At 41.9% G+C, this 24,583-nt stretch overlaps 2 protein-coding genes across 2 annotated transcripts; one reads left to right on the forward strand and one right to left on the reverse strand.

The window, feature by feature from the left end:
- Positions 1 to 1,039: 1,039 nt before the first annotated feature.
- On the reverse strand, positions 1,040 to 3,947 carry med10 (mediator complex subunit 10). Its single transcript, XM_026156167.1, has 4 exons — positions 3,644 to 3,947; positions 3,473 to 3,556; positions 2,178 to 2,280; positions 1,040 to 1,757 (listed from the first exon to the last, which is right to left on the reverse strand). Exons 1-4 carry the CDS (start codon positions 3,763 to 3,765, stop codon positions 1,662 to 1,664), a joined length of 405 nt encoding a protein of 134 aa, XP_026011952.1. The 5' UTR covers positions 3,766 to 3,947; the 3' UTR covers positions 1,040 to 1,661.
- Positions 3,948 to 6,386: 2,439 nt separating this feature from the next.
- On the forward strand, positions 6,387 to 22,391 carry ube2ql1 (ubiquitin conjugating enzyme E2 QL1). Its single transcript, XM_026156968.1, has 3 exons — positions 6,387 to 6,632; positions 7,374 to 8,337; positions 19,668 to 22,391. The coding sequence occupies exons 2-3, from the start codon at positions 7,591 to 7,593 to the stop codon at positions 19,797 to 19,799; spliced, it is 879 nt and encodes a 292-aa protein (XP_026012753.1). The 5' UTR covers positions 6,387 to 6,632; positions 7,374 to 7,590; the 3' UTR covers positions 19,800 to 22,391.
- Positions 22,392 to 24,583: the final 2,192 nt, after the last annotated feature.

Raw genomic sequence — 24,583 nt, forward strand, 5'->3', positions numbered from 1 at the left:
GTTTCTAACCTTGGACACATTCATTTCTCAATTATAAGTGGATCTGTTTAACAACACAGTTTACTATGTTATCATCTGTCTACTGTTGTGTTAATACTGGCTAAACAAGGCATAAAGTGACTAATGCTTTCCTTTGTATTCTCGTCGTATGTTACTGTTTTTACAATATCCTCAGCAAACGTGTGTGATCCTGGTTCTTGCCAGACATTTCTTCCTGTTAAAAGGGAGTTTTTCCTTCCTACTGTTGCCAAGTGTTAGATCACAGAGTTGTTGTGCTTTGGTGTTATATAAATAAAACTGAACTGAACTGAATTAACAATGATTATTTGCGATGAGAAAATTGCATTTTGCATAGTCATTCTTACAGTAAATACAACAATCTTAAGCTGAGAAACCAAACAGAAATGGGTTCTCACCATAACAATACTGTCTGCCCTGAAAAGGTGGAGGCTGAGTAAATGAGACACGTGTTGAAAAATCTGCAGGGATGGCTGGCGAAGAAAGAGGGCTGGCAGTATTACCCCGCAGCATATATCACAAACCAATAGCAGAGCTCATTTCACTCCTTCAGCCTCAGAGTATTGGCCTCCAGGGGCACAAGGGTGTGACGCTGTGGTTAAGCCCCAGCAGGAGGAGGCGTGTCGGGCTGCGACCTGCCACATGACACACCCCGTCTGCTTCTACAGCATGTCTACGTGTGTCAGACACTCCTATCCAGGCCATGTAGTTGCACAAGATGCTCTGGAAGTGATACTTGATATGACTCCAAAGACATCACTGATACTTTAACAGGTGCACACACGTGTCCCACTGACACAATTGCTCACATTTTAGTACTTTATTGCAGTCCCAGGATTTTAAGACAAATTCCACAAAGCTGATTGATTACAGATTAATGAGAAAATTTCAATTAAAAAAAATGTATTCATGACACTTAAATTTATCAATAAAGATGGCTTTATTTCAAAGATAAAAACATAATTTGCTCCAACATTTTATAACCCAAAATGTCTCAAACTAACAAAACAGACAAAAGACGAAAAATCCAAAAGGATCATTTATTTACAAATGTTATTATACAAAGTTACAAATACAGAGCAGACTCATTTCTGACCATCCTAAGTGATCAGGCATAGAATAACCTTGCATTTGCATTCAGTTATCACGGCCAGTAGAAACCTGAGCTTAATACAAATCATCATGAACTGTGTGTGGTACAAAGAGATGTTGAACAACGTTTAGGATGCATTGTAAAACATAGAGAGTTGGAGTATAAATAGACCATATGTACATCTGATGGGATAAATTCCCTAAAGCAGAGTCAGGCAGGAGGTTTGGAAGTGTGTTTATTTTTCCTGGAAAAATATTAGGCTTGAGAATAAATGTGTACCTTTGCAGCAACTGATTCTTTTCCCCTTGCCTTTGATTTGTAATGTGAAGTTTAAATGTAAGGAAAGGACGGGGAATGGCTGAATCAAGGTGCCGAGCAAAAATTACACCCTCTCCTTCGGGATCGGTGACAGCATCACATCATACATAAAGTAACAATTAGCATTCATGCGGGCAGCCACATCCTGCATGTTAAATCTTCACTCCGGCTTTTCATCTCAACAGTCACAGGTCGGAGGTCGGAGGAGGGGGTTGGCATGGTACATTAGTCACTAGGAGGGGGCATCTTCTCCATGTATAGCCTTATACTTGGCCATCTCCTCTGGAAAAACTTTGCTGAGCTCGGAAACCAAAAGGCTCTTGAACTTCTGTAATAAAACAGAAATATGACAGTGGAAGTTGCTTTAGTGTTGATGTATAAATACTTTATGTATAAAGAATAACTAGTGAGTTACGACCCAACAAGTACTGTCCAAAGTAAATCTGTCTCGTGTCTTTTTATGTGAACAAATAACTGGGACAGAGTTTTTACTGAAGCAGAAAAAAAAAATCTTTTAAGCACTTTGTCCAAGGATATCATTTTATCACGATCAGCAAGGCTGCCTTAACAGACAGCAGTATAACAAGTACAGGGTTGTTTGTACAATGAAATGGGACCTTTATCTTTAAAACACTCTAAACACACTTGTTTAATCAGTGAAACGTGCTGTGAAACGTGCTGATGACTCTGCTTATTCTTGAAAAGTCATTGGCCGAGGAATCTCACTGCCCCTGGAACTATCTCTTACCGTCAAAGTGTCTATCTTCCCTTTGACCTGCTCGTTCCTCGCCAAGGCTCTCTCCAGACACTCCTTTGTGTACAGCTGAGGGTTCCGACCTTGGTCAATGTATCTGCAAATACAAATACAATATATCAGCCTTCTTTGATAAAACTCCAGGAACTTGCCAAATAAATGTGACACATTTTTAATGACGCAATGAGATGTTTTTGTTTATGTATTTACTTTAGTAATCAAAAATTCCTCGTTATTAGAGCGGCATCAAAACAAATGCATAGAACTGAAACGCTATAAGGACAAAGGTACTGGCCCACCTACACATTACACCTACAGGAGCTTTTATGACATCTCATTCTAAATCCACAGGTATTAATATGGAGGTGGTGCCCCTTTGCAGCTATGGATGCTTCCATTCCTCTGGGAAGGCTTCCATCAGGATTTTGGAGTGTGTCAGATTTGGATATTAGATGAGAGGGCCTGGCTTTGTGCACTGGGGCACAGACATGCTGGAACAGAAAAGGGACTTCTCCAAAAAATTTCACAAAGCTGGAAATGGAGAATTGTCCACAATATGCTGGTAAACTGAAGCACTTTGATTTCCTGTCACTTGAGCTAAGGGGTCCAGGCCGATCCAAGAAAAACAACCGCACAATCTTATCCCTCCTCCACTACACTTTACAATTGGCACGAAACAATCAGGCTGGGTATTGTTTTTCCGGCATTCACCAAAATCAGGATGTCTATACGACTGCAAGAAAGAAGCATGATTTGTTCCACAGAACATGTTTCCACTGCTACAGTGGAGTCCAGTGGCTAAGTGCTGTACACCAATTCACCTGATGTTTGTTATTGTGTTTGCTGATGTAAGGCCTGCATGCACCTGCTTGACCACGGAGACGTTTAATCTATCTATTGAGAATGACAAATTTGTTCACAAATGTTTGTAAAGGCAGATTGCACAGCTGGTGCTTGACTTTATACACCTGTGGCAATGGGTCTGAAAAAATAATTTAAAGATTTTACATTCATAATCATAATTATGAATGTAAAAGGGGCTCTCATCAATAACGAATTACTCATATGAAGCATGTAAGGCAAACCAAAATACAACCAATTGATTACATTTTAAAAATCAAGGACTTTTTAAATAGGGTTTGGCCCAGTTACAAAAACGGCGATATTAAAGCTCGGTGGTCGGCACCTAGTATGCACTGCACCGTAAGTAACATAAATATAACGAAAATACAGATATTTACGTAACAGAAGGTGACATACACAATAATATAGGCACACATTATACTCACTCAAAGACCTCCAGGGGTACGTTGATCTCATGAAGCTGCTGACGGCACTTCTCGATGTCCTGGAGCCCAGATATCATGAAATTTCTGCAGAGAAAAACGACCGGACACGTAAACACGGGGCTTATTTGCGAAATCTTAGCGGTGGAAGCAGCAAAGTGAAACACATCTCACAGTTTTTGGTTGAGTCCTGCCTGGCTGCTAGGCTGAAAGTCGCTCACGATGATTCCCAGCTGTCGAATATTCTCGATAAACTTCTCCAGGTGTTCTTCGAGGTTATCGAACTTTTCCGCCATTGTAATTAATCGTTACCAAACCACCAAAATGTCACATAAAATGCCTCCGCTTAAATTACTGTCTTTATTAGATAACCTCTGTTTACTGTTAGCTACAACTCTACAACATCCTCAACGCTGAAGTGCTTTACGGCTGTATTTCAGCCAATCGCTGCGGCTATTGCTCCGTTACCTAGGTAACAACCAATGGCAGACTGTCGTTTAATGACGCTCAAAGCGTCAAAGTGTCGCGAGACTAGCTTCTTTGTCGAGGAAAACCAGATGAATTATCTTAGTGGAGTTTAAACAGTTTATACACTACTAGGTAAACACAACATTTACTCGGTGCATGTAGTGCTGTGTATTCTGTGATGTTTAATGTCCTCTGTTCATACTGTACCTGCCCAGCTCAGTGTATACTGAAATTGCTGTAGATTTTCTCAAATAATCAGGTGTACTTTTGCTGTGTCATATCATTCTGGTACTGAAAGTAACAAAAAAGATGCACCTTTTTTAAAACAACAATAGCTGACCCAAAGTACTTTATATTCAGGCAAACATACCAAAATCCCAGGTATCCAAAAATACAAAGTAAATAAATAATAATAATCAAATCAATCTACATATATATGACTTAGTATTCACAGCACAGGCTGGAAAAAGCAATTTAGCTCACTACTTTAATAACAGAGAACCGTCTTTAGGAACAACAAACTCTTAAAACATTTCCTGTTACTGCATAGGAGAGTTCCTTAATGGTAAGAAAGACTCACACTCAATTTTGTGCATTCTATTCCACTGTAAAATAGCCTGACACAGCAGTTAGCAGTGCTGCCTCACAGCAAGCCTTTCCTGGAGTCAGCTGGGGCCTTTCTGTGTGGAGCTTTCTGTCCCTGTGAATGCATGTGTTCCCCTGGGTACTCCAGCTTGCTTCCAAAAACATGCTTGTTAGTGATTCGAACTTTGCTGTAGGTGTGAGTAGTTATCTGTGTCTTTGTGTTAGCCCCATAATAAGCATTTAAAAAATGGCTATTACTTCTTGCAGATCTTCCTGAGGTAGCAAAGCAGTTCAAATCACAATGCTACCTCCGCTATGCGTCACAGTGGTGATGAGGTTTTGGGGTAGGTGTTTTTTTCCATGCAAACAAAGGGCTGTGCATTTTTTTCCAAACAAATAAAAACAAACTTTTGTCTCATCTGTAAACGGAATATTGTCACAGAAATTCTGTGGTTTGAGCCGATTTTCTTTTAAGCCGATTAAGTCTTTTAATGTCTTCATTTATGATGCACCTATAAAATTCATACTTCTGACTCCTCACAGTGATCCCAATAGTGGAACAGGGGATAATAGGGGATAATTTTCTTTGGAAAACTGACATGGTTTTGTCATGTGCAGAGGAAGGATTGTGGATATACTGGAGAACGGATGTTGAATATGGAGCTGCCAGGCAAGAGGAAAAGAGGAAAACCACAGAGGAGGTTCGTGGATTCAGTGAAGGAGGACATGCAGAGGGGTGGTGTGACAAAAAAAAGATGGTTGGGATGAGGTGAGATGGAGCCACATGATCCTCTGTGGTGACACCTAAAGGGAGCAGCCAAAAGAAGAAGAAGAAGACAGTGATCCCAACACCATTAACACCATTGAAAACAGCTCTGTTCTGTTTCACTGTAATAGTCTTTAATTTCATTTTACACTTGAGCTTCTCAAAAAAGCTCATCTCATCTTTCTAACTGGAACACCTGAGTTCAAGTTGCCTTGGGAGAAATCATTAGCACAGAGGTTCACTAATTTTTTCCAGAATCAGCTGTCACTGATCACTCAGGCGGTTTGTCTAAAACTAACCCTTACATAAAGATCTGACCACATTCAACAAATCGATGCAGAATCTGTGGTCCTAAAACTTTTGCGAAAGAACAAGAATCTTCTTGACCTCACTATGACCTCATGATCCAGATATTCCACACACACAAAAAAGGAAGACAGCGAAAGAAAGCTGTTTAAAAACTCTCGTCTTCTCTGATTACACTCAGAAATAATACTGAGCTCCGCTTAGGGCAATTTTACCCAGAGTAAAAGTACCCTGGCGCTGACTTAGCTGGGGACAAAAGGCATCCATAAAGTGAAAGTAAAGGCCAGTGACGCAGCGCGTTACACCATCCTGGCATCTTCCTTCTCCTTAACCTCTCCTCTCTCAGCACCAACACCAAGTTAGCCAGAATAAACCAGGAAGTAATCCATTTTCCATCAAAATAGAAGCAATATTGTGATAACAAATACGGCGCATTGCATAACAGTGGCTAAATTTGGAATATAATAATAAAAATATGAATATTTAGTAACTTGAAAACTGTCCTCAAACCCCACCCTATATTTTTGTAACGGATTGCCACACACACACACACACACACACACACACACACACACACACACACACACACCTTATGCCCTTGCTTTTGAATTCCCCATGAAAAGCAGATAAGCTGGACTATAAGAAATCGAGGTTGTTCATCGGATTTCTTGTGTTGCACCTGGCACTCGTCAGCTGGAACACGGTGCCTTTACCCCTTCATACATGATCACACACGGTTTGCTTCAAGCTGGGCTTTTATTTTGAAATGTAACGTCGCCGGTGCAGAGCAGACCGGCTGAAGAAGGATTACCGGGGGCTGGCTCGTCCTCGGCTGCATTAAAGCCGAAGCTACCGCAGCTGCACACACACATACACACACACACATCAAAGGCTCTCCTTCTCCTCCTCGCTGCAGCTCTCGCAGACAGCGGATCAGCTGGATGGTATAACCCTCTCTCCTTTTTTTGGTATTTTTGTTTCTTCCGTTTTTTTACGCACACAGAGCGGGACATTAAACGGAAATTTCAGCAGACCACGGTAAGAACAGGCTGAATTTTTGTGTGTATGTGTGTGTGTGCAGTGTCGGGTTTGTCTGTGGGCAGGAGTACACACATAAAGGAAAATTCGTTTTATTATGCATAGTGCGGGACTTTAAGTGTGCCCAGGTTCGGCTTTATGGAGACCTGTATCTGGTTGACATGGTAATTAGCCTGAGGGGTAACATATTCCACAGTGTTTATACCAGCTTGTGCGTCCCTATAGCGAAAATGTTACGTCAACATATATATATATATATATATATATATATATATATATATATATATATATATATATATATATATATATATATATTTACTTATGTGTGTGTGTGTGTGTGTGTGTGTGTGTGTTGATCTTCCACAGTCGCTATTCTATATCATGTCCTGTGGGGATCCAGTGTGTCCATTACATCAGGTTATAGCAACCTTGAAATGCAATGGCGTGTTTTTTCTTTCTACCTCTGCTCTCTGCGGCTTTTTGATTTTCCTTATACAGCCTCTTGCTTTTGACATGGTAATATGGATACTATGCAGCTTTCTCTTAAAATATCCCACACGATCACATCTGTGCTTCTGCGTAACGCATCGTCCTATCACCGAACAACTGCAGTCACAGACGTGATGTCCGTCCACTTGTGGGAAACATGACTGGATTCCTCTGGTCTGTGTGAGGAAAGCTGTTTTATTCGATTGTCCATCTGGACTCATTTGTTGTCTCTCTGTTTTTCTTTGCTTTTAGTCGAAGATGAAGCACTGAGGAGAGAACTGCACAGGCTCCCCCCGGTTGTGTTCATCCTGAGGCTGCAGTGAACGGAGGAGGGGGGATTGCGGTATAAGAAGGTTAATAATCGGCATCAATAAAGGTCGTCTCTTTTAGCCCGGAACACAATCGAAAGGGTGAATCTCGCCCCTGTGCGGGGGGATCGGCGGAGCAACGTGAGTGTGTAAAAAAAATTATGGCCACCCTACTGCGAAAGATCGGTCTGATCCGTCTGCACGACCGAGACACCGAGGACCCAAAGCACCACCAGGGCTCGTTAAAGGGGAGCAAAGGAAACCAGAAAAACAACACCAGCAAACACTGTCAGACCGCCAACGAGACCAACATCCTGAGCACTCCGGAGATTAAAGCGAGGAAGCTGGACCAGCACGGCAAGGACAAGCCGTCCGGCAAGGATAAGCAGGTCAAGGATGCGAAGGAAAAGCAGCAGACGGGAGGAGGTGGTGGCGGCGGTGGAGGAGGAGGAGGAGGCGTAGGAGGAGGCGGCAGTAAAGCTACCAGTGCCTCCTCGATACCACCGCTGCCGCCTCATCGGCAACACTGCACCCAGGTCCGGACGCGACGGCTGATGAAGGAGCTGCAGGAGATCAGGAGGTTAGGAGACAACTTCATCACGGTGGAGCTGGTGGAGGACAACCTGTACGACTGGAACGTCAAGCTGCATCAGGTGGACAAGGACTCGGCGCTGTGGCAGGACATGAAGGAGACCAGCACAGAGTTCATACTGCTCAACGTCACCTTTCCCGATAATTTCCCCTTCTCGCCGCCGTTCATGCGGGTCCTGACGCCCCGGTTGGAGAACGGCTACGTGCTGGACGGCGGGGCCATATGCATGGAGCTGTTGACCCCCCGCGGATGGTCCAGTGCCTACACGGTGGAGGCCGTCATGAGACAATTTGCTGCCAGCCTCGTAAAAGGACAGGTGAGGAGAAGCAGGGGCTGCTGGGTGAGGGTCCTTGCTTGGAATATCATCAACCATCTGTAGCAGATCTATTACTATTACTGATGCTGATGTTTCGTGCGTAATTGTGGCACTTTTACACGCAGGTACAGCAGCTTTTAGACTTAGAGAGAGTTTAAAATCTGTGTTCTTGGCCATTCTTTGTTTTCTAACGTAAAACAGCCTCCGCTTCAGCTTCTCGAGGCATGTTTGTCACAAAGATTGCTGAATTAGCACATTTGTCTTTTAATTGCGTCGTGGAACTACATCCCACCGAACTACAATATAATTCTATTTAAAAATAGTGTTCATTCTCTACATCCGGCCTATTTATAGCATGTTCTGTCATTTTCTGTCAATGCATGGCTGTGATGTCTTAGATCCTCACACCCCTCCTCTCTGCTGTGAGCAAACCCCTCATTGTCAATATTATTCATCTTTATGTGATTTTCCTGCGGCCATTTCACGCAGTCTCTCCTTTATGCATCAGCTCTCCGTCTGCAGTTGCGCCGTGCTCTCCCTTTTTCCTTTTCCTTTTTTTTATCACCTCCGTGATAGCACCCTTTGACAACAAAGACCCGCTCCCATGCGATGGAAAAGTCTCTTTGCATGCTCTAACGCGGTCTAACTCAACTCTGTAGTCCTGTTAGGCTTTTCTAATCTATCGTTCGCGATGGTGGGCAGGAAGATAAGTGGATGAACAAAACAGAGACGGCAGGTTGCCTGCCTAGTAGACCTGAGTGACTTAGAGTGTCTGGATTATGTAATCCTGTCAAATCTGGGGTTTTTTTTACATCCTCAGTGCACCGCAGCAGCAGCTCTTCAATTCCAGCGGAAATGGCTGCTTCTCTAAACGCATCTGCCTGCTCTAACCGTTTAGTTTGAGTAGATATTCTGTTCTCCTCCCAGATAAGATTCGGTTTTTTCTTTAATGCGTTTCAGCTCTTTCATCTGTACACTCTACCCCCCCTTCTCGCTGACTCGGGCTGTTTTGGAATCAGCAGTGGGGCATTGCTGATGTATTAAACCTTATGTAAACTGTCACTGCATTGGCCTGCCCTAACCCCTTTTTGATGACATAACAAAACGTCATTCCTGAGTCATTTGTGGTCATTTAGAATCTGTCATGAAGAGAGGTCGTGAGGTCAAAAAAAGGCCTGCAGTGTGTGTGTGTGTGTGTGTGTGTGTGTGTGTGTACATCTTGATTTACTGCTTGATGAGAGGAGGTTGCAGCTCTGCAGTGTCTCCTAATTATGGTGCAGTGTCTTCCTTATCTGGCTTGCTAATGGAAACAATATTGATTAATTATTCCTGTGTGTGTGTGTGTGTGTGTGTGTGTGTGTGTGTGTGTGTGTGTGTGTGTGTGTGTGTGTGTGTGTGTGTGTGTGTGTGTGTGTGTTCTCCTCTTTTGTACATCTCCACAGGCACTCGCATGTACCCCGTCCTAGTTTTCAGAGAGGTGTAATGGTCTCTTACTCATGACAGACAGAACACACGCACACGTGTCTATAAATAACTAAACACACAGGATATATTTATTTGTCCTTGGCCACCGGTTCCCTGTAACAACAGTGATGAGGCCAGTTTAGAAGCTTCCTCCCTATTTTTAGTGTTAGAGGATACACGAATGACACGGTGCTGAGCTGAGAGTCAACAGAGATACATGTGTCTCCACCTGCAGACGTGAGGAAGCATAGACACACACACGCACACACCATCACACCAGCTGGGATGGGGGGAAATCGAGCTTAATATAGGTGTTTTTGTAATGACATCCAATTTTGTAAATGATATGTTGCTGTTTGTGTAGTAGAGTTCAGGCAGTATACCGATAGTACTATAATCCATTCTCTTGCAAGTTCTCAAAGCAGACATGCCTTTACTCTTAATTTGCAAGAAAATCTGCAGTTCCACCAAATTTTCTCTTTCTCTGGGTCACTGTGCAAAATGTAAAGAAAAACCAAATGCAGCACACACAAAAATAAAAAGAGAACTTTGGGGTTTTTTTTTTAAATATGTCTCTTTTTAAAGCAAGCAGTAAGTTTTGAAAAAGTTTTTGCATCATGTCTTCTTTTAAAGCTGTGTAAGTGTTTGGGAACTGGGGAGAACAACTGCTGTGGTTTTGACAGTGAACCGTTGTTTTCCCATTCTTGGTTAAAGTGAAGATGTCAGCTCCTCTGCAGTTCATGGCCTCCTTATTTTTTTGTTGTATAATAAGCCTTGTCCTTTCAGCTGCTCCTTTATTTCCCAAGTGGTCCCTACAGCCGATGGATTTGCATGTTTGATTTAGCACAGTTTTTATGGCAAATGCATTTCCCGATGAAACCCTGCCATTTATCAAGACTTGGGACTGGGACGAGTAGTACACTAACCTGTGACCTCTTGGGTGTTTCCTCCCATTATTTAAAAAGGGGGCCTTTTACGTGGAAGGCAAATGTGTTAACCAACTACACCTACAGGCGTGGATTGGAGGCACGTTTAACCTTTCCTGAAAAAGGATGTAATCTGGACAACAACACATATGCTCCAACACCTGATTTTGTTCCATTGTCTATCAAGGTATACTTATACTGCACTGGCAGTGTGTTTGGGTCATTGTCAGGCTGAAAACTGAAGTCACTGCCAATCAGATGAAAGCCTGGCCATTGCAACGCAAATCAAAATCTCATTTGACTTTTCCACATTCATAATTCCACCAATTTTGACAAGATTCCCAACACACACTGACTGAAATGCAGCCCCCAAACCACAACAGAGCCTCCACAATTACACATGGCTGTAGACTCATTGTTGTCTCTCCTGACCTCTGTACATGTTGATGATGATTTGAACCAACATAGGACCTGCTCTCACTGATTTTCAGAACTGTTTTTGTGTATCATTTTAAAAAACCTCAAGACAGCCTAAACCTTCCACTTGGACCATTTCTGACCAGGCTTCAGTGAAGAGCAGATGGATGAATTGAATCCTCGTGTCCTGTGTCAGGTCTTTGCTGGATTTTTTTTTTCCAGTTTCTAAGGACATGACTTTCAGATACAGTTCATCTGCTGTAGATAGTCTTTTAGGCCCGTCACTTCTTCTTTTGTCCTCTACTTACGCAGTTTTCACAAGTTTTTTTTAAGGACAATACAAACTTTGTCAAGTTTTCAGCTAATAGATCTTTGGGAATCACCTTGTTGGTACAAAAATAGCATTTTATGCCTCTCAATCTGTGCTACCATTGGTTTTTTTTAATAGCATTAACTAAAAAAAATTGGTACAAATTGCTGTGTTTTTAATAGCAGCAAAGTGCCTAAGGACACAATTTAAAACTGGTTCTAGACACAACGACGGTGCATTTATATCGGCCAGTGTTAGATGTCTTAACAAACAAAAAAACAAACATTCCTCTGAAAATGGTCGGATATAAGAAGTGGACTGAAAATAAGTGAAAAAGCGGCCGATGTTCAAAGAAAAGCTTTAAACGAACTTCAGAAATCCTAGAGAACTATTGCTCAACAGCTCTTTAAAAACTTATAAGAAATTCTGGCTCGTTGGAAACAAAATAAAAAGGAACAAGGGGAACAAGGGGTGTCACAGTACTGGTCATACGTACTGGATACATTTTTAAAAGTTTAGAGAATTTCTTTGTTATTTTTCACCCTGGTTTTTCAGTTGAATGAAGGATTTACCTTTACACAGTTTCCATGCTCTTGAAAAGAGGATTGGTTATTTTGCTGCCAAATTTAGTTTTAACCTGCATTATTTTAACTAAATCAGTCAAGGTTGGACAATTAATTAATTGGACTGAAGCATAATTGATAAATGATAAGAGTCTTCACTTGCAGACCTTGATTAAAGGACTATTCCAACGGTTTCACTGTTAATGTCATTTTACTAGAGATGTGGGAACCACAGGATTTTACAAAAATGTATAATTTATGAAAAAGAACTCTCCAAGCAAGAGATATTTTACTCCGCTGTCCGTGTTAGGCTTATACAACCCTCAGATAGCACAGGTGACATCGCCAGGTTGTTTGTTTAGCCCTCTGGAATCTGAAAATGCTGTTTTCACAGAATCCGTCATCATCGCCGTGATGACAAAGCGTAACTTTGTGTGTAAAATCAGGGGAATTCCCCTTTAAAACATCCCGTCTTCTGTGATTTGCGCTCTTCCACTGCTGCCTGCATTACGTAGTGTGTGATTCTGTGCAGATTGAGGAACCCAGACTGGTGAAACTAGCAATCATTTACCCTTTACTGACCTCGCCATCAGTCCCACTGGGCTCCCCTTTGAGGATGATGTTGATGGCACTGATCCCCATTTGTTTATCCCAACACTTTTTAGCACATGTCTGTGTTATGTAATCCCCCCCCCCCAGGCCTCAAAGCTGCTTCCCAACATCACTGGGGCCTTCCCTGGTCTGCCCATTGACTGATCTCTATTACGCGGCAGCCACTCTACACAAGTGTGTCTCTCTCAATGAGCGAGTGCTTAGCTGAAATAGATAAACACTGACATGGCGCTGCATAGGCCCGGGGCACTCACCCAGACAGGCACACACCCATTTGATTGCCCACTGGTTCTCTCACGAGCTGACTTTTCTTTACTTCCTCTCTCCGTCCATCGTTGCCTGTGTCACACTGTGACTTTCTCCCAGATGACTGCAAGCACAATAGAGGTAATTGATACTCAATTTCCGTTTCATACTGGAGTCAAAAACCTTTAATACAGGCTTGTGCACCAGTGTACATTTCACAGTCTCCCATTCACAGACTTCCTCTTTGCGCTTTGAGTATTTCAGGCTGGCGGCTGCAGACTTTCTTTATTTCGTCTCGCACAGACACACAAAAGCAGCTCACTTGCTCACAAATTCTTCCACATAACATCCAAGCCAATCAGTCCACTTTGGGATAGCTTCTGCTCTGCCATCGATCTCCATGGTAATCTCACCTCTTTAACAATAGCCGGTTTCCTTTAACATATCCATCCAAGGAAGTAACCCGCCATTTTGATGTGGTGACAGCAACTATATGGCGGGACGCATGGATAATGAGTCTGCATGTGATTTCAAAGAGAATAACACCTCTCACCTCCCTGACAGAAGCCAACCGGAACATTATTTGTGCTTGTCAGCCTGGGTAATCTGTGTTCAGGCCTCTGGCAGCAGAGGGAAGCTGAGCAGGTTTCAGGGAGAGCTGATCAGGTGAAACCCTGTCGGTTTGTTTTACATTTTAAAGGATGTGTTGATCCATTGTCTGAGAAAAGAAGAGAATGTCCTTTAAAGTGTGTTTTTTAGTAAAAGAGAAACAGAAAACAAATCCCAAGGCAACATTGCGTATAATATCTCATCTGAGTGAGTCACCCGGTGAGTCATGCATTCAGTTCTTCAAAACAAGTGGAATGAAAAAAAATTCACCGTGATGGTAAAGTTTCTTCTACCAAAGCACTAATCAGCTTTAAAACTCACGATTGTCTTCAATCTTCAGATGAGATCAGCCGCATTCTCCTTGGTTCCAGCTGTCTGACTTCATTTCAAGTGTTTCAATATGAGATTAAATGACTTGTCATAATGGACATTTCTAATTGGGATCGATGTCAAGACTGATGAAAGTAATCGGACGAGGTTTTTTTAAACGTGTCTGCTGGAGAGACAGAGTGACAAACGTAGAGGCAGAGTGAGTGTCGCTAAGCCTCGCAGTGAAATGAGGCCACTGTTGCTACATGAATGGAAACTCTAACCCTAATCTCCAGATCATTCAGCGTTACCACCTCACCTCCTTTTAGCTATTCTTTATTGACCCAGAATAGCCGAGCAAGTATGCATGGCGCACGGTTACGGTTCACCAGATGTCAGGGGAGCTGAGAATTAATGTTGGATTTGCAATTTAGAAGTGTAGTCCTAAATTCAGCATCTTGTTTAAGGACATGACCGTTTTCACAGGTTCCAAAGGTCCATTAGGTCCCCTTTAAATTTAAATGCTGGTGATGAGGCAGAAAAAGTAGCACGACCTGATATCTTTTGGCTCCTTGAGTAAGACGGTGCTACATGGGAACACGATGTCGAATGCAAGCTCCAAAAATGAATGCTTATCTTTCTCAATGTTTTTTGCTAACACACAAATGGTAAATGGCCTGTATTTTATATAGCGCTTTACTAGTCCCTAAGGACCCCAAAGCGCTTTACATATCCAGTCATCCACCCATTCACACACTGGTGATGGCAAGCTACATTGTAGCCACAGCCACCCTGGGGCGCACTGACAGAGGCGAGGCTGCCGGACACTGGCGCCACCGGGCCCTCTGACCACCACCAGTAGGCAACGGGTGAAGTGTCTTGCCCAAGGACACAACGACCGAGACTGTCCAAGCCGGGGCTCGAACCTGCAACCTTCCGATTACAAGGCGAACTCCCAACTCTTGAGCCACGATCGCCCCTAACACAAGTTAAAAAAGCACCACAAGTACTAATCATGTAACTCATATTAACTGAAGCAACTCATAGAGGGTTTGTGTGTGTTTGTGTAGGTAAATTACTATGAAGTGTTGGCATAGTATGGCCCAACTCCTAACATATTCCCTAACAAAAATGACTGTTTATTGCAAGTACTAACTTCTAACTTCTGGTAATTTATTGCTCAGACTGTCCTGTAGTTATTATATTCACATTTATAATATATTTTTATTGTTTATATGTTGTGTAGTATGACTGGCAACGGGGTTGGGTGGGCAAGAAAATACAATTTCAAAAATCTATGCACGTCACATTTTCTTAAGCTGTCCACTGGGCTGGATTGGAGTGCTCACCAGGCTGATTCTGCCTCCGGGCTTTATGTTTGACACCCCTGCTATTAATGTTTTGTACCAATTAAAAGGAAGATAATTGGTGAGTTTCTGAGGTCTTAAAGATGCATGTTAGCATGTTTCAGTGTTTGTGCTAAGCTAAACTAGCTAGCCACTAGCTGTTGCTTCACAAACTGTATGCAGAGAAGTATTAATCTTCTTTTTTTACTCTTGGAAAGAACTCAAACGAGCCCAATTCCCAAAACTATTCAATTAAGCAGCAGACTGAAAAAGGAATACTGAAAAAAAAAGATAACGGCCACTTTGTTCAGGCTCTCAGATGTCATGTTCCTACAACAATGACAACCGTCCTTAACTGCAGAAAACTGACTCCACAGAAGCGTAGTATACCTGACGGATTAATGTTCCGGCTATGGGTGTATAATTTTTCTGCACTGCACTGCAGCATTCAGAGGCGCTCACCAAGTGAGGGAATTGTGTTAGTATTGGTTTCAGTGGAAAGCCTCGGTGCCTCCCTGCCAAGAACAATGCTACGGGTAAAGGGAAGTGGTGCAGTGTGTCATAGTGTGTAGAGTACCCAGTATTTTCCTGTGAATCACCACAAAATTTAACCTACAGTTTGACCAGTGTACATAGAGCCACTGTGCAGTCAAATTTGTGGTTCTCCCGTGTTTCTCAGGTGATTGTATTACATTAAAAAAAAAGCTAGTGACACTGGTATGAGTCACACCTTTGTCCAGGCTGTGGTGTCATGGCATTGAATGTCTCCCTATATATTTGTTTTTCAGCATTAAGTGAGTTGTTTCTTTTTCCATTCATCCTCCTACACAGCTTTCTTCAGGGAAGACTTACTGCCAGTAACAGAAAAGGCAGCTTTATCATTTCAGTTGACGCCTACTCTTCTTTCCTCCATATCCTCCCTTACACACACACACACACACACACACACACACACATTTATTATTAGTCGTGTAAAGGAGGAAGGGCCTCAGCAGCATGGTGCCTGGTGAAAATCCTTAAGTCAGATATCACAGTGCTTTTCATTGTGCACGAGGCAGTTAAATGGCTCTTCTGACGTATATACACACACTTTTTCATCATTTAGTGCCATAGGTGCTTCTGCTCCTCACTTATCTCCTCATTTCTCCGAGTACCAGAGGGTGTATTTTTACTTCTGATTGAACCTGACGTCTTAAAAGCTTTTTTTTGCACGCCTTTAAACATTGATCTGTTGTTGGTCAACCTGCTTTCAGACTATCTGTCTTGTCAACATCCCTCCTGCGGCTGTGCATTCACCATCAACTTCATCCATGTGCATGTGTGGGCTGCGTTTCTGTCTTTCTGTGTATGGTTTGGAAAGATTTCAAAAAACTGTTTTCAATTATGAACCTTTTGATCTGACGTTGAATATCCAGACCACAAAGTATTGATATGTGCTTCCTTTTGAAGTTTTGCAAAATTATATTCTGCTTTTTAAAAATCAAAATGAATGTGCACAGGCAAAAATTATACCATAAATCAAGGATTTTTTCATCTGCAATGAATTGGACTTGCGATAATACCACAAACAGCTGGAGGGAAATAAACTGAAAGGTTTACGTCAGTTTTCACATAGATTTTTGTTGATATTCCTAAAAGTCCTTTTTTTCCTATGTGTATTATTTATTAGATGTTGAGTTTAGTTTGCTGACATATTAAACTGTTGCATTCTGCTAATCGCAGCTTTTTTAAATTTTCTGTCATCATAAACTGAAAATCTTTTAGCTTTAAATCATTTTTTTCTTTTAACTTTGTCAAAAAAAATATGTAAATGTCTATTATGTTACAACAATCTTCTGAATTTTATCGTCAGTGTCATCAAGGCTGGTTTTGTGGCACTACACTTGGCTTGCGCATGCTTATTAAAAATGTAATGTAGAACTTTTGTCATAAAAAAAGAACATGAAAATATTTTATTTAAAAAAATAGCAGCTATCAAAATACATTGAAAGAAGAAAGCCTCTGTCTCCGTAAGTTTTATACTGCGGGAAAAAAATAGATTTGCCACCTAATGGCAAAGATCCTAGATTTAGATCATGGCTGACGTCTAATCAATAGCTTTATAGCTCTGGATCTATCCAATTTAGTGAAAAGGAATTCATAATTTGGGTGTTTCCTCTAGACAGAGAGCCAGTCAAACAAATGTACTGCATGAAAGTAGTGTCTTTGGCAGAGGCTGCACTTTAGCCATCAGAAAGTGAATACATGAGTGCAACCTTTGCCAGCAGCTTGCAAATCAATATCGCTATTTAAAAAAATCACCACACTGCCAAATTTATAATTTCTTTACATTTGAAGACACACCTTTTTAATAGTCTACATTTATGACAAAATAATATCAGAAGCACATCTTGGCAGGTACCAATAAATATTTACTTTTTGGCATTGAGTGTGAAACGGGACACAAAATAACACGAACACGTTAAATACAGTGTGAGGCTGCAGCTTAGTTTAATATAAAATATCAAACAAAACAGCAGCAAGCCTGTTTCTGTTCACAATTATGGCTAAAATATGGCTCATATATCTTGTATATTAATGTTCTCATTCTGTGACAGGAAATACTGCTGCTGGCATCACAGAGATACACAGTAGTTTTCTTTTGAAGAGCGCCAAAGGCAGAGTTACACGGAAGAGGATTAGGACCATGGGGAAAAAAACAAAGTTGGCATGTCTTTTTTTTCTTCTTTTCCAGAATTCTGAGAAAAAAGTCCGAATTCAGAATTTGACCCTTTTTTCTGACTTTAATCTCAGAATTCTGGAAAAGAAAAAAAAAGATGTGCCCACTTTTCTTTGTTTTTCCCAGAGGCCCAAATCCTCTTCCGTTGAGTTACTTTAATTAGAGGAATGGTGAAGTCACAACTTTGCCTTCATTTATTGATTAAATTAGGTTTCACATGTTGGTAACATGTAGGCATAAAAAACTGCTTGATTAGATTTAGGAAAATGTTGTGATTTGGGTTCAAAATATGTAGTTGTTTTAATATCTGTTTTGTCCAATAAGTTATTTGAGTTTTTTGATATAAAATGCGACAGACGTGCATACCAACACTGTCAGTAAAACACATCAAATGTTTAAGGAGCTTGCAAAGAAAAGCGTCTGGACTTCTTTAAGTTGCTTGAAGACGTTTCACCTCTCATCTGAGAAGCTTCTTCAGTTCTAAGGTCAAATGGTGGAGAGTCCCAGATTTAAACCTAGTGGGAGTATCCCCCCACAGAGGGACAAAAGGACCCCCTGATGATCCTCTAATCGCCTGAGCCAAGGTGTGAAACTGGGTGTGGGTCCCAATCAGCCAGAGTTTCGCCTTGTCTCAGGCGATTAGAGGATTATCAGGGGGTCCTTTTGTCCCTCTGTGGGGGGATACTCCCACTAGGTTTAAATCTGGGACTCTCCACCATTTGACCTTAGAACTGAAGAAGCTTCTCGGATGAGAGGTGAAACGTCTTCAAGTAACTTAAAGAAGTCCAGACGCTTTTCTTTGCAAGCTCCTTTGACTACGATGACCTGGATGACTGAGAACCTTCACAGACACATCAAATGTTTCCATAAATTGTTGAAAATCACATCTGTTGCTGTCTACATGGACTTGTTACATTTGCACTGAGCAACCATCTGTTCTATAGGAATATAGACAGAATACAATGAGGTAACAGCTACTCAAGTCCCCTCGGTTGTGCTTATTGACAAAGACTCATTCAGACTGATGGCAACACGTTGGCTATCTGTCTGCATTTGAAAATCAGACAGCAATTATTTGCAAACCTTTGACAGTCTCTCAGAGGGTAATTGTAGTCACTCCAAGTCAACTGATTGCAGAATGGTTGTTTCCAATCAGATGACCTCTGCAATCGCCTGAGATCAAAAGTGGTCATAAGTGTGCAACACCCTCAAGCTGCAACTGATACCAAAATGTGAAAATGTTCAATAAAATCACCAGTAGCCACCGGTTTGCTATTTTTGGTTTTTGTTTGTTTTTTTTGTTTTTTTCAATAATGTTGCTTTCCTGTTTTACTTGTGTGACTGAGCAATTAGCTCTAAACTAGGAGGTAATGTTTAAGCTAAGTGTGTCCCGTTTGGATGCTTTTTCGGTTAATTTTATTTAAATTTGGTGCATGACATGAGCCCTTGTTAGTAGTGTTCCCAGCATATTTTCATTTATTTATTAAAATGTCGATATTTGGTGTCTCAGTATACAAAATAGCCACACAAAATACTGTGTTATTATGCTATATCAAGTTTTTTTTCCCCCAGCTCTAATACCAAGACAATTTAAAGTTTTGCTACACCACTATCATGGTGTCGCTCACTGAAATTAAATTACACAACACTAATGTCTGTGTCCATCATGCCTGAAACGACAAACGTCATGTGTTCAGACTCCTCATTAGTCGGCTGTTTAATTGCTTCTGTATTTTACTAATCTTTTACACATGGAGCTAACCTTGTCCCCCACCCTTTCCTTTTCCTTTGTTTCTTTATCTGTCGCAGGGCCGTATATGTAGGAAAGCCGGAAAATCTAAGAAAGCTTTCAGCCGCAAGGAAGCCGAGGCTACCTTCAAATCCCTGGTGAAGACCCACGAGAAGTACGGCTGGGTGTCTCCGCCCGTCTCTGACGGCTGAATGCCCCGGCACCGTCCCTCCGACCCCCGCGCTAGCCGGACAAACCCAGCTAGCCCCGACACGCAAAACGACACACCACGCTAACTCAACAATCTCTCATTTTCACCTTTTGCTGTTTCACTCAAGATTTTATTTTATTTTTCTGGTTTTATGTGTTATTTAATTATTTTTGTTATTTTGGATTTTGATCACCATCTCCAGAAGAGCTGACATCCATTCATCGCCGTCACTCCACCTACACCTAGAAAACAACTTTTGCTTCACCTCCCTCTCACCCAGGGATTCTTTCCCCTGTTTAGGAAAGACCTGAGAGGGCAGTGTTTGCTTGCGAGTGTGTGTGTGTGTGTGTGTGTGTGTGTGTGTGTGTGTGTGTGTGTGTGTGTGTGTGTGTGTGTGTCGCTGCATTGGACATCCGCTGGGAGTGTGTGCACGTGCATCGGAGTGTGCTCTACTGTGGGTGGATTTTTTTTCTTTTTTGAAATGCACACGCATGCATGTGCAGTGGGACAAATCGGACAGTGTGGACTTTTCCACCCATGTGAAAGACTACTGAATGAAGGAGACTCATCTCCCTCTCCTGTCCTTGCAATCCCGCCCCCATTCTCCCCTCCCTTTTCCATCCCTCATTCCTTTCTTCTCTTGAACTGGCATTACGTCCCGCCATCTCTCTCTCTGTAGCTGTCGGGTCATTTACATATAAATGAAGCTGTTAATGTTTTATAGAAGGGCAGCGCACTGACGTTTAAACTCACTCATTCGCACCTTCATTTCCCCTTTCTTTTGACTGTGCCGTTGCTCACAGTTCAACGCAACATGAAGATTGTAATTTACATGGAGCTGTGCTCTCTCTTTCTCTCTCGCTCTCTCTATCTGTTTCTTTCTTTAGCTCGCTTTGTTTCCTTCTCTCCATCTCTTGTGGCTAAATTTAGAGCTCACTGTTGCGTAGATGGATATTGATTTTTAATGGAGAAAAAGAGTCACATGCTGCTTTATGCAGTAACTACTGTATGTATGATAAATAGAATGACACTCAGTCACCTCTCTCTCTCTCATGTTCTTGTTAGTGTGTGTGTGTGTGTGTGTGTAGGAGAGGAATGAAGACTATAATTCTCGCGATTTAGATACCAGATGGTACAGCTGAAGGCTAGACCTCAGTACGTGTGTGTATGTGTGCGCGTTTGAGTAAGGGAGACAACACTTAACAGAGAAAAATATGATTTACTGTGAATGACACTAAGACTTGAAGGGAGTGCTGGCTTTTTGCTAGATTACCTGCCTTCTTGTCCCGCCGTCGACGTCAGCTCCCGATTGTTATTAGCGTAAAACACGCGTGTAGCTGTGACCAAATATCTGCGCGCACACAGCCTCGTCTCTCTATTGGATGCACGCGATGGAGAAAAGGTCGGCAGAAAATACGCTTTGCCTCGCCCAGACGTTTTGCACAGCTCACACACTTGGAGCGTACACCTGCGGCCTTCGGCGGTAACACCTAGAAATGAAGACAGACAGGATGGCGTGCTGGGGTGGTGCTTTAAATTGAGAGCCCGCCGGATTGATGTCTGCTGAAAGCAAGAGACCGAAGGCAGGAGAACAGAGGGATGGGAGGCAATCGCGAGAGCTTTGATCACCGCCGCCTGCTTCTTGGAAATGTCAGGTGGATTGAAAATGTCCGAAGACGGCCGTGATTACTTAAGAGGCATAGAGCTCCAACCTTTTTAAAAGGACTTAGTATATATCTACTGTTAACTGTACGGCTGCAACAGCGTCGGTCTCAATCAGCTGAGGGGGCCCGCTAGCCGCAGACTAGCTATCTCTCCATTCTGTCCAGTGAGCTCTGTTTGTTTTGCTTGCCGCCAGTTAAATGTCAGAGGGAAGGCTGCTAATTGGTCTGACATTTCAGCAGAGCGTCATTAGAGGAGACCGCGAGGGCACATGGATGGACGATGTCAGAGCTCCCGCTCGGCTCTGACATTTTGTCATTTTCTTCTCCTGCCTTAATTTTTGGAGGGATGGGGGTTTGGCAAGGTGAAGGCAGGCAGGTGAGGGGTACTGGAGCCAGCTCCCAGCTCAGCGGTCCTCGACCATGGGATTTTCAAAAATCGCAGAGCCATCTGCGATTCGGATCAGGTCATATCTCGTCCCGACGCTCCCTTCGAGTCGCGGTCGACAGCAAGTCTGGGTTTGAGTGCACGTGTGAGCACATATGTGTGTCACACTCCCATCATGAAAAAAAAAAATTAATAAAGAAACAGAAACATCACCATCACCATCTGGTATGTGATCATGTACGAAAGCGCGTTAGTCCTCTTTTGAATTTGGCTAGTCATTTCAGGGTCGGTCGTATAGTGATCTCTCGGCTTTGTCAGCAGAGAAAACTGTAAACTGAATTATTATGACAAAATATCTCAAACAGCTGAGTGTTTGCTGGTTTCAAGAGAATACTTTTGTGATATAGTTTAGATCGGTAGTTTGCAGACACTAACTGGGTGAACTGATTATGTTGTAATATATTTGCATGTGATGTGATTGGTAGCTAGCTACTGTATCTCTTTTTTTTTTCAAGAAAAGTGAGGAAAAATATGGGGAAAAAAACAAAAAAATGCAAATGCTTCTCTTTTCTTGGTATATATTTTTTCTCTCTCTCTTTTTGGTTCTGTACTGTATGTATTTTTCTTTTCTTTCTAAGCGTCCTAAAAATGTCACATTGTGTTATATGAATGTTTGTGTTTTAATTTATTTGTGGTTTGCCAAAATGAAGATTTGAAGCATGTTGCAGGTACTGTCACAAGAAAACGAGAAGAAAAAAAAAACCTACTAAGAATGATAGCCTATGTATTTGTGTGATCAGAGATTTGGGGAGGGGGCTGGGGTGGAGGGTACAGGCAGCAAAGAAGGACAGAAGGCAGTGAAGCCTCGAGATTATAAAGGGAGTATTTTTGGGAGTGTGTCAAAGTGGAGTCAAGAAAGTGACATGGTGCTCCCTTGAATACTTTCTGGTGCCCTCCATGATGTCACTACTGTCCCTTTCCCCATTGATCCTGCTCTCTAAACAGCGATTTGGTTTGTGGGTAATGCAGTCAACACAAACATCTGAAGTCCCACGAGTCACAGATCGGAGCTCAGTGTGACCTCCCTATGCTTCAAATCAAACTTCTTAAGGGAATCTGACCTGTGATGAGTTACCCTGGGTCACTTCGTCCCACTTCTGACTTGAGTGTTTAGTCCAGACCGAGGTCTTACAAGTTCAAAAAGGTGAAAGGTCATTGCAAGACCAAACAGGAATGTGCAATAAAAGTTACAGCTTATTCAACCTCTGCTGATTTGTTGGTTTGTTTTTTGAGCTAATGTCACATCTGGGAGCTTTCTTAATGTCCCTGCTATGCTCTCAAACATCCTAAAGACACACTTCCATCTGCTGTGTCCTCAGCCTGGCCCCTGCATTGGCCTACTTTCATTTACTGCAGCTGACATTCATGGTAAGGACAGACTGTAATCACCCATCCTTGTCTCCTCGGCTAGTTCCTAGACACAGTGTTCCCTCTGTATGGCCAAGTGTGGTTACCCGCATATGGCGGGTAGTGGACATCTGTAGATGGATGTGTTAAAGACAGTGCAAAGTTTGTTTAAGGTGAGATGGTTAAAAAAATCTTTTTATTTATTTACTTTTTACACTGGATCTCATTCCTGATCATTAGTTGTGATAATGATCAGAAATTGCACTTCTGGGCTTATGACAGTAAGACCATAAAGCAGAAGTGTTAGCCAAATTCAAATTAACCGTAAAATCAGACCTAATTTGCTTATCATTACAATTTTGCTGCCTGGGTTTGACCTCTTGTACTCTACCTATCGTAGCTGTGCAGCCACGTTTTCTTAGCAGTGATAAAATAATAGCATTCCTATCTTTGGTGTGTTCACGTTTACTTTCTCTTACAAAGAACGTAGAAAGCACAGCTAAGCAGAGCAAAGACATTAATTAAAAAGAGTGAGTTAAAACCCCATGTAAAACAGCTGATCTATTGCAATAATCAATAAATAATACAGCACAACTAGTTCAAACAAACAGGAAATGTTACTCATTTTAGCTGATTTCAACTCTTTTTCAAAATATTTATTCCACAAATTTTATATAAATATTCATGGTGTATTTCAATTCAGATACTTATTTCAGTAGATTTTATGTACTACACCATGTATGGTGTATTTTGACTATGTAGAGCTTCAAATCAAACATAGCAAATTTTGCAATTACCAGAACTTTGACTGTCATGCTAGTTAGTTGATTTTCGGGAAAATTTGCAACTTGCCAAGCCTTTAACTGCACATGATGCTCACTTTGTCCACAATGAAGATGATAATTTTAATACAAAAACACCCAACCCAGTGTAATGTGTGGTTGTACCTTCAACAACAGAAAACAGGCTTGTCACTGTTAGCTTGCTAGCTAGCTTCGGTACCAGATGCAGCAGGAAGATGTTTCTTTCTGCTGCATCTGAAAATTGGTTGGCGGTCTCTCTATTTCCACTACGTAGACAAGATAGTAGCAGCTGAGGTTACCATTAAAAGTGTATAGCCTTTCACGCTTGGCTTTTTTACTGCATATTGTAGTAATCATACAGAGAGTAGCCATAGTCGTTAGCATTTATACATTTAGAAATATTATCTTAACTATGGAAGTATGTGAGTTCACACAGCTAACTAAACTATGGCTGTATCCCAATTCAGGGTCTGCAGCCTCAAAGTATGCAGCCTCAACGATCCTCAAGGGCCAACTTTGCAGACAT

The sequence above is a fragment of the Astatotilapia calliptera genome, chromosome 22 (assembly GCF_900246225.1).
Source record: "Astatotilapia calliptera chromosome 22, fAstCal1.2, whole genome shotgun sequence".
Taxonomy (NCBI): domain Eukaryota; kingdom Metazoa; phylum Chordata; class Actinopteri; order Cichliformes; family Cichlidae; genus Astatotilapia; species Astatotilapia calliptera.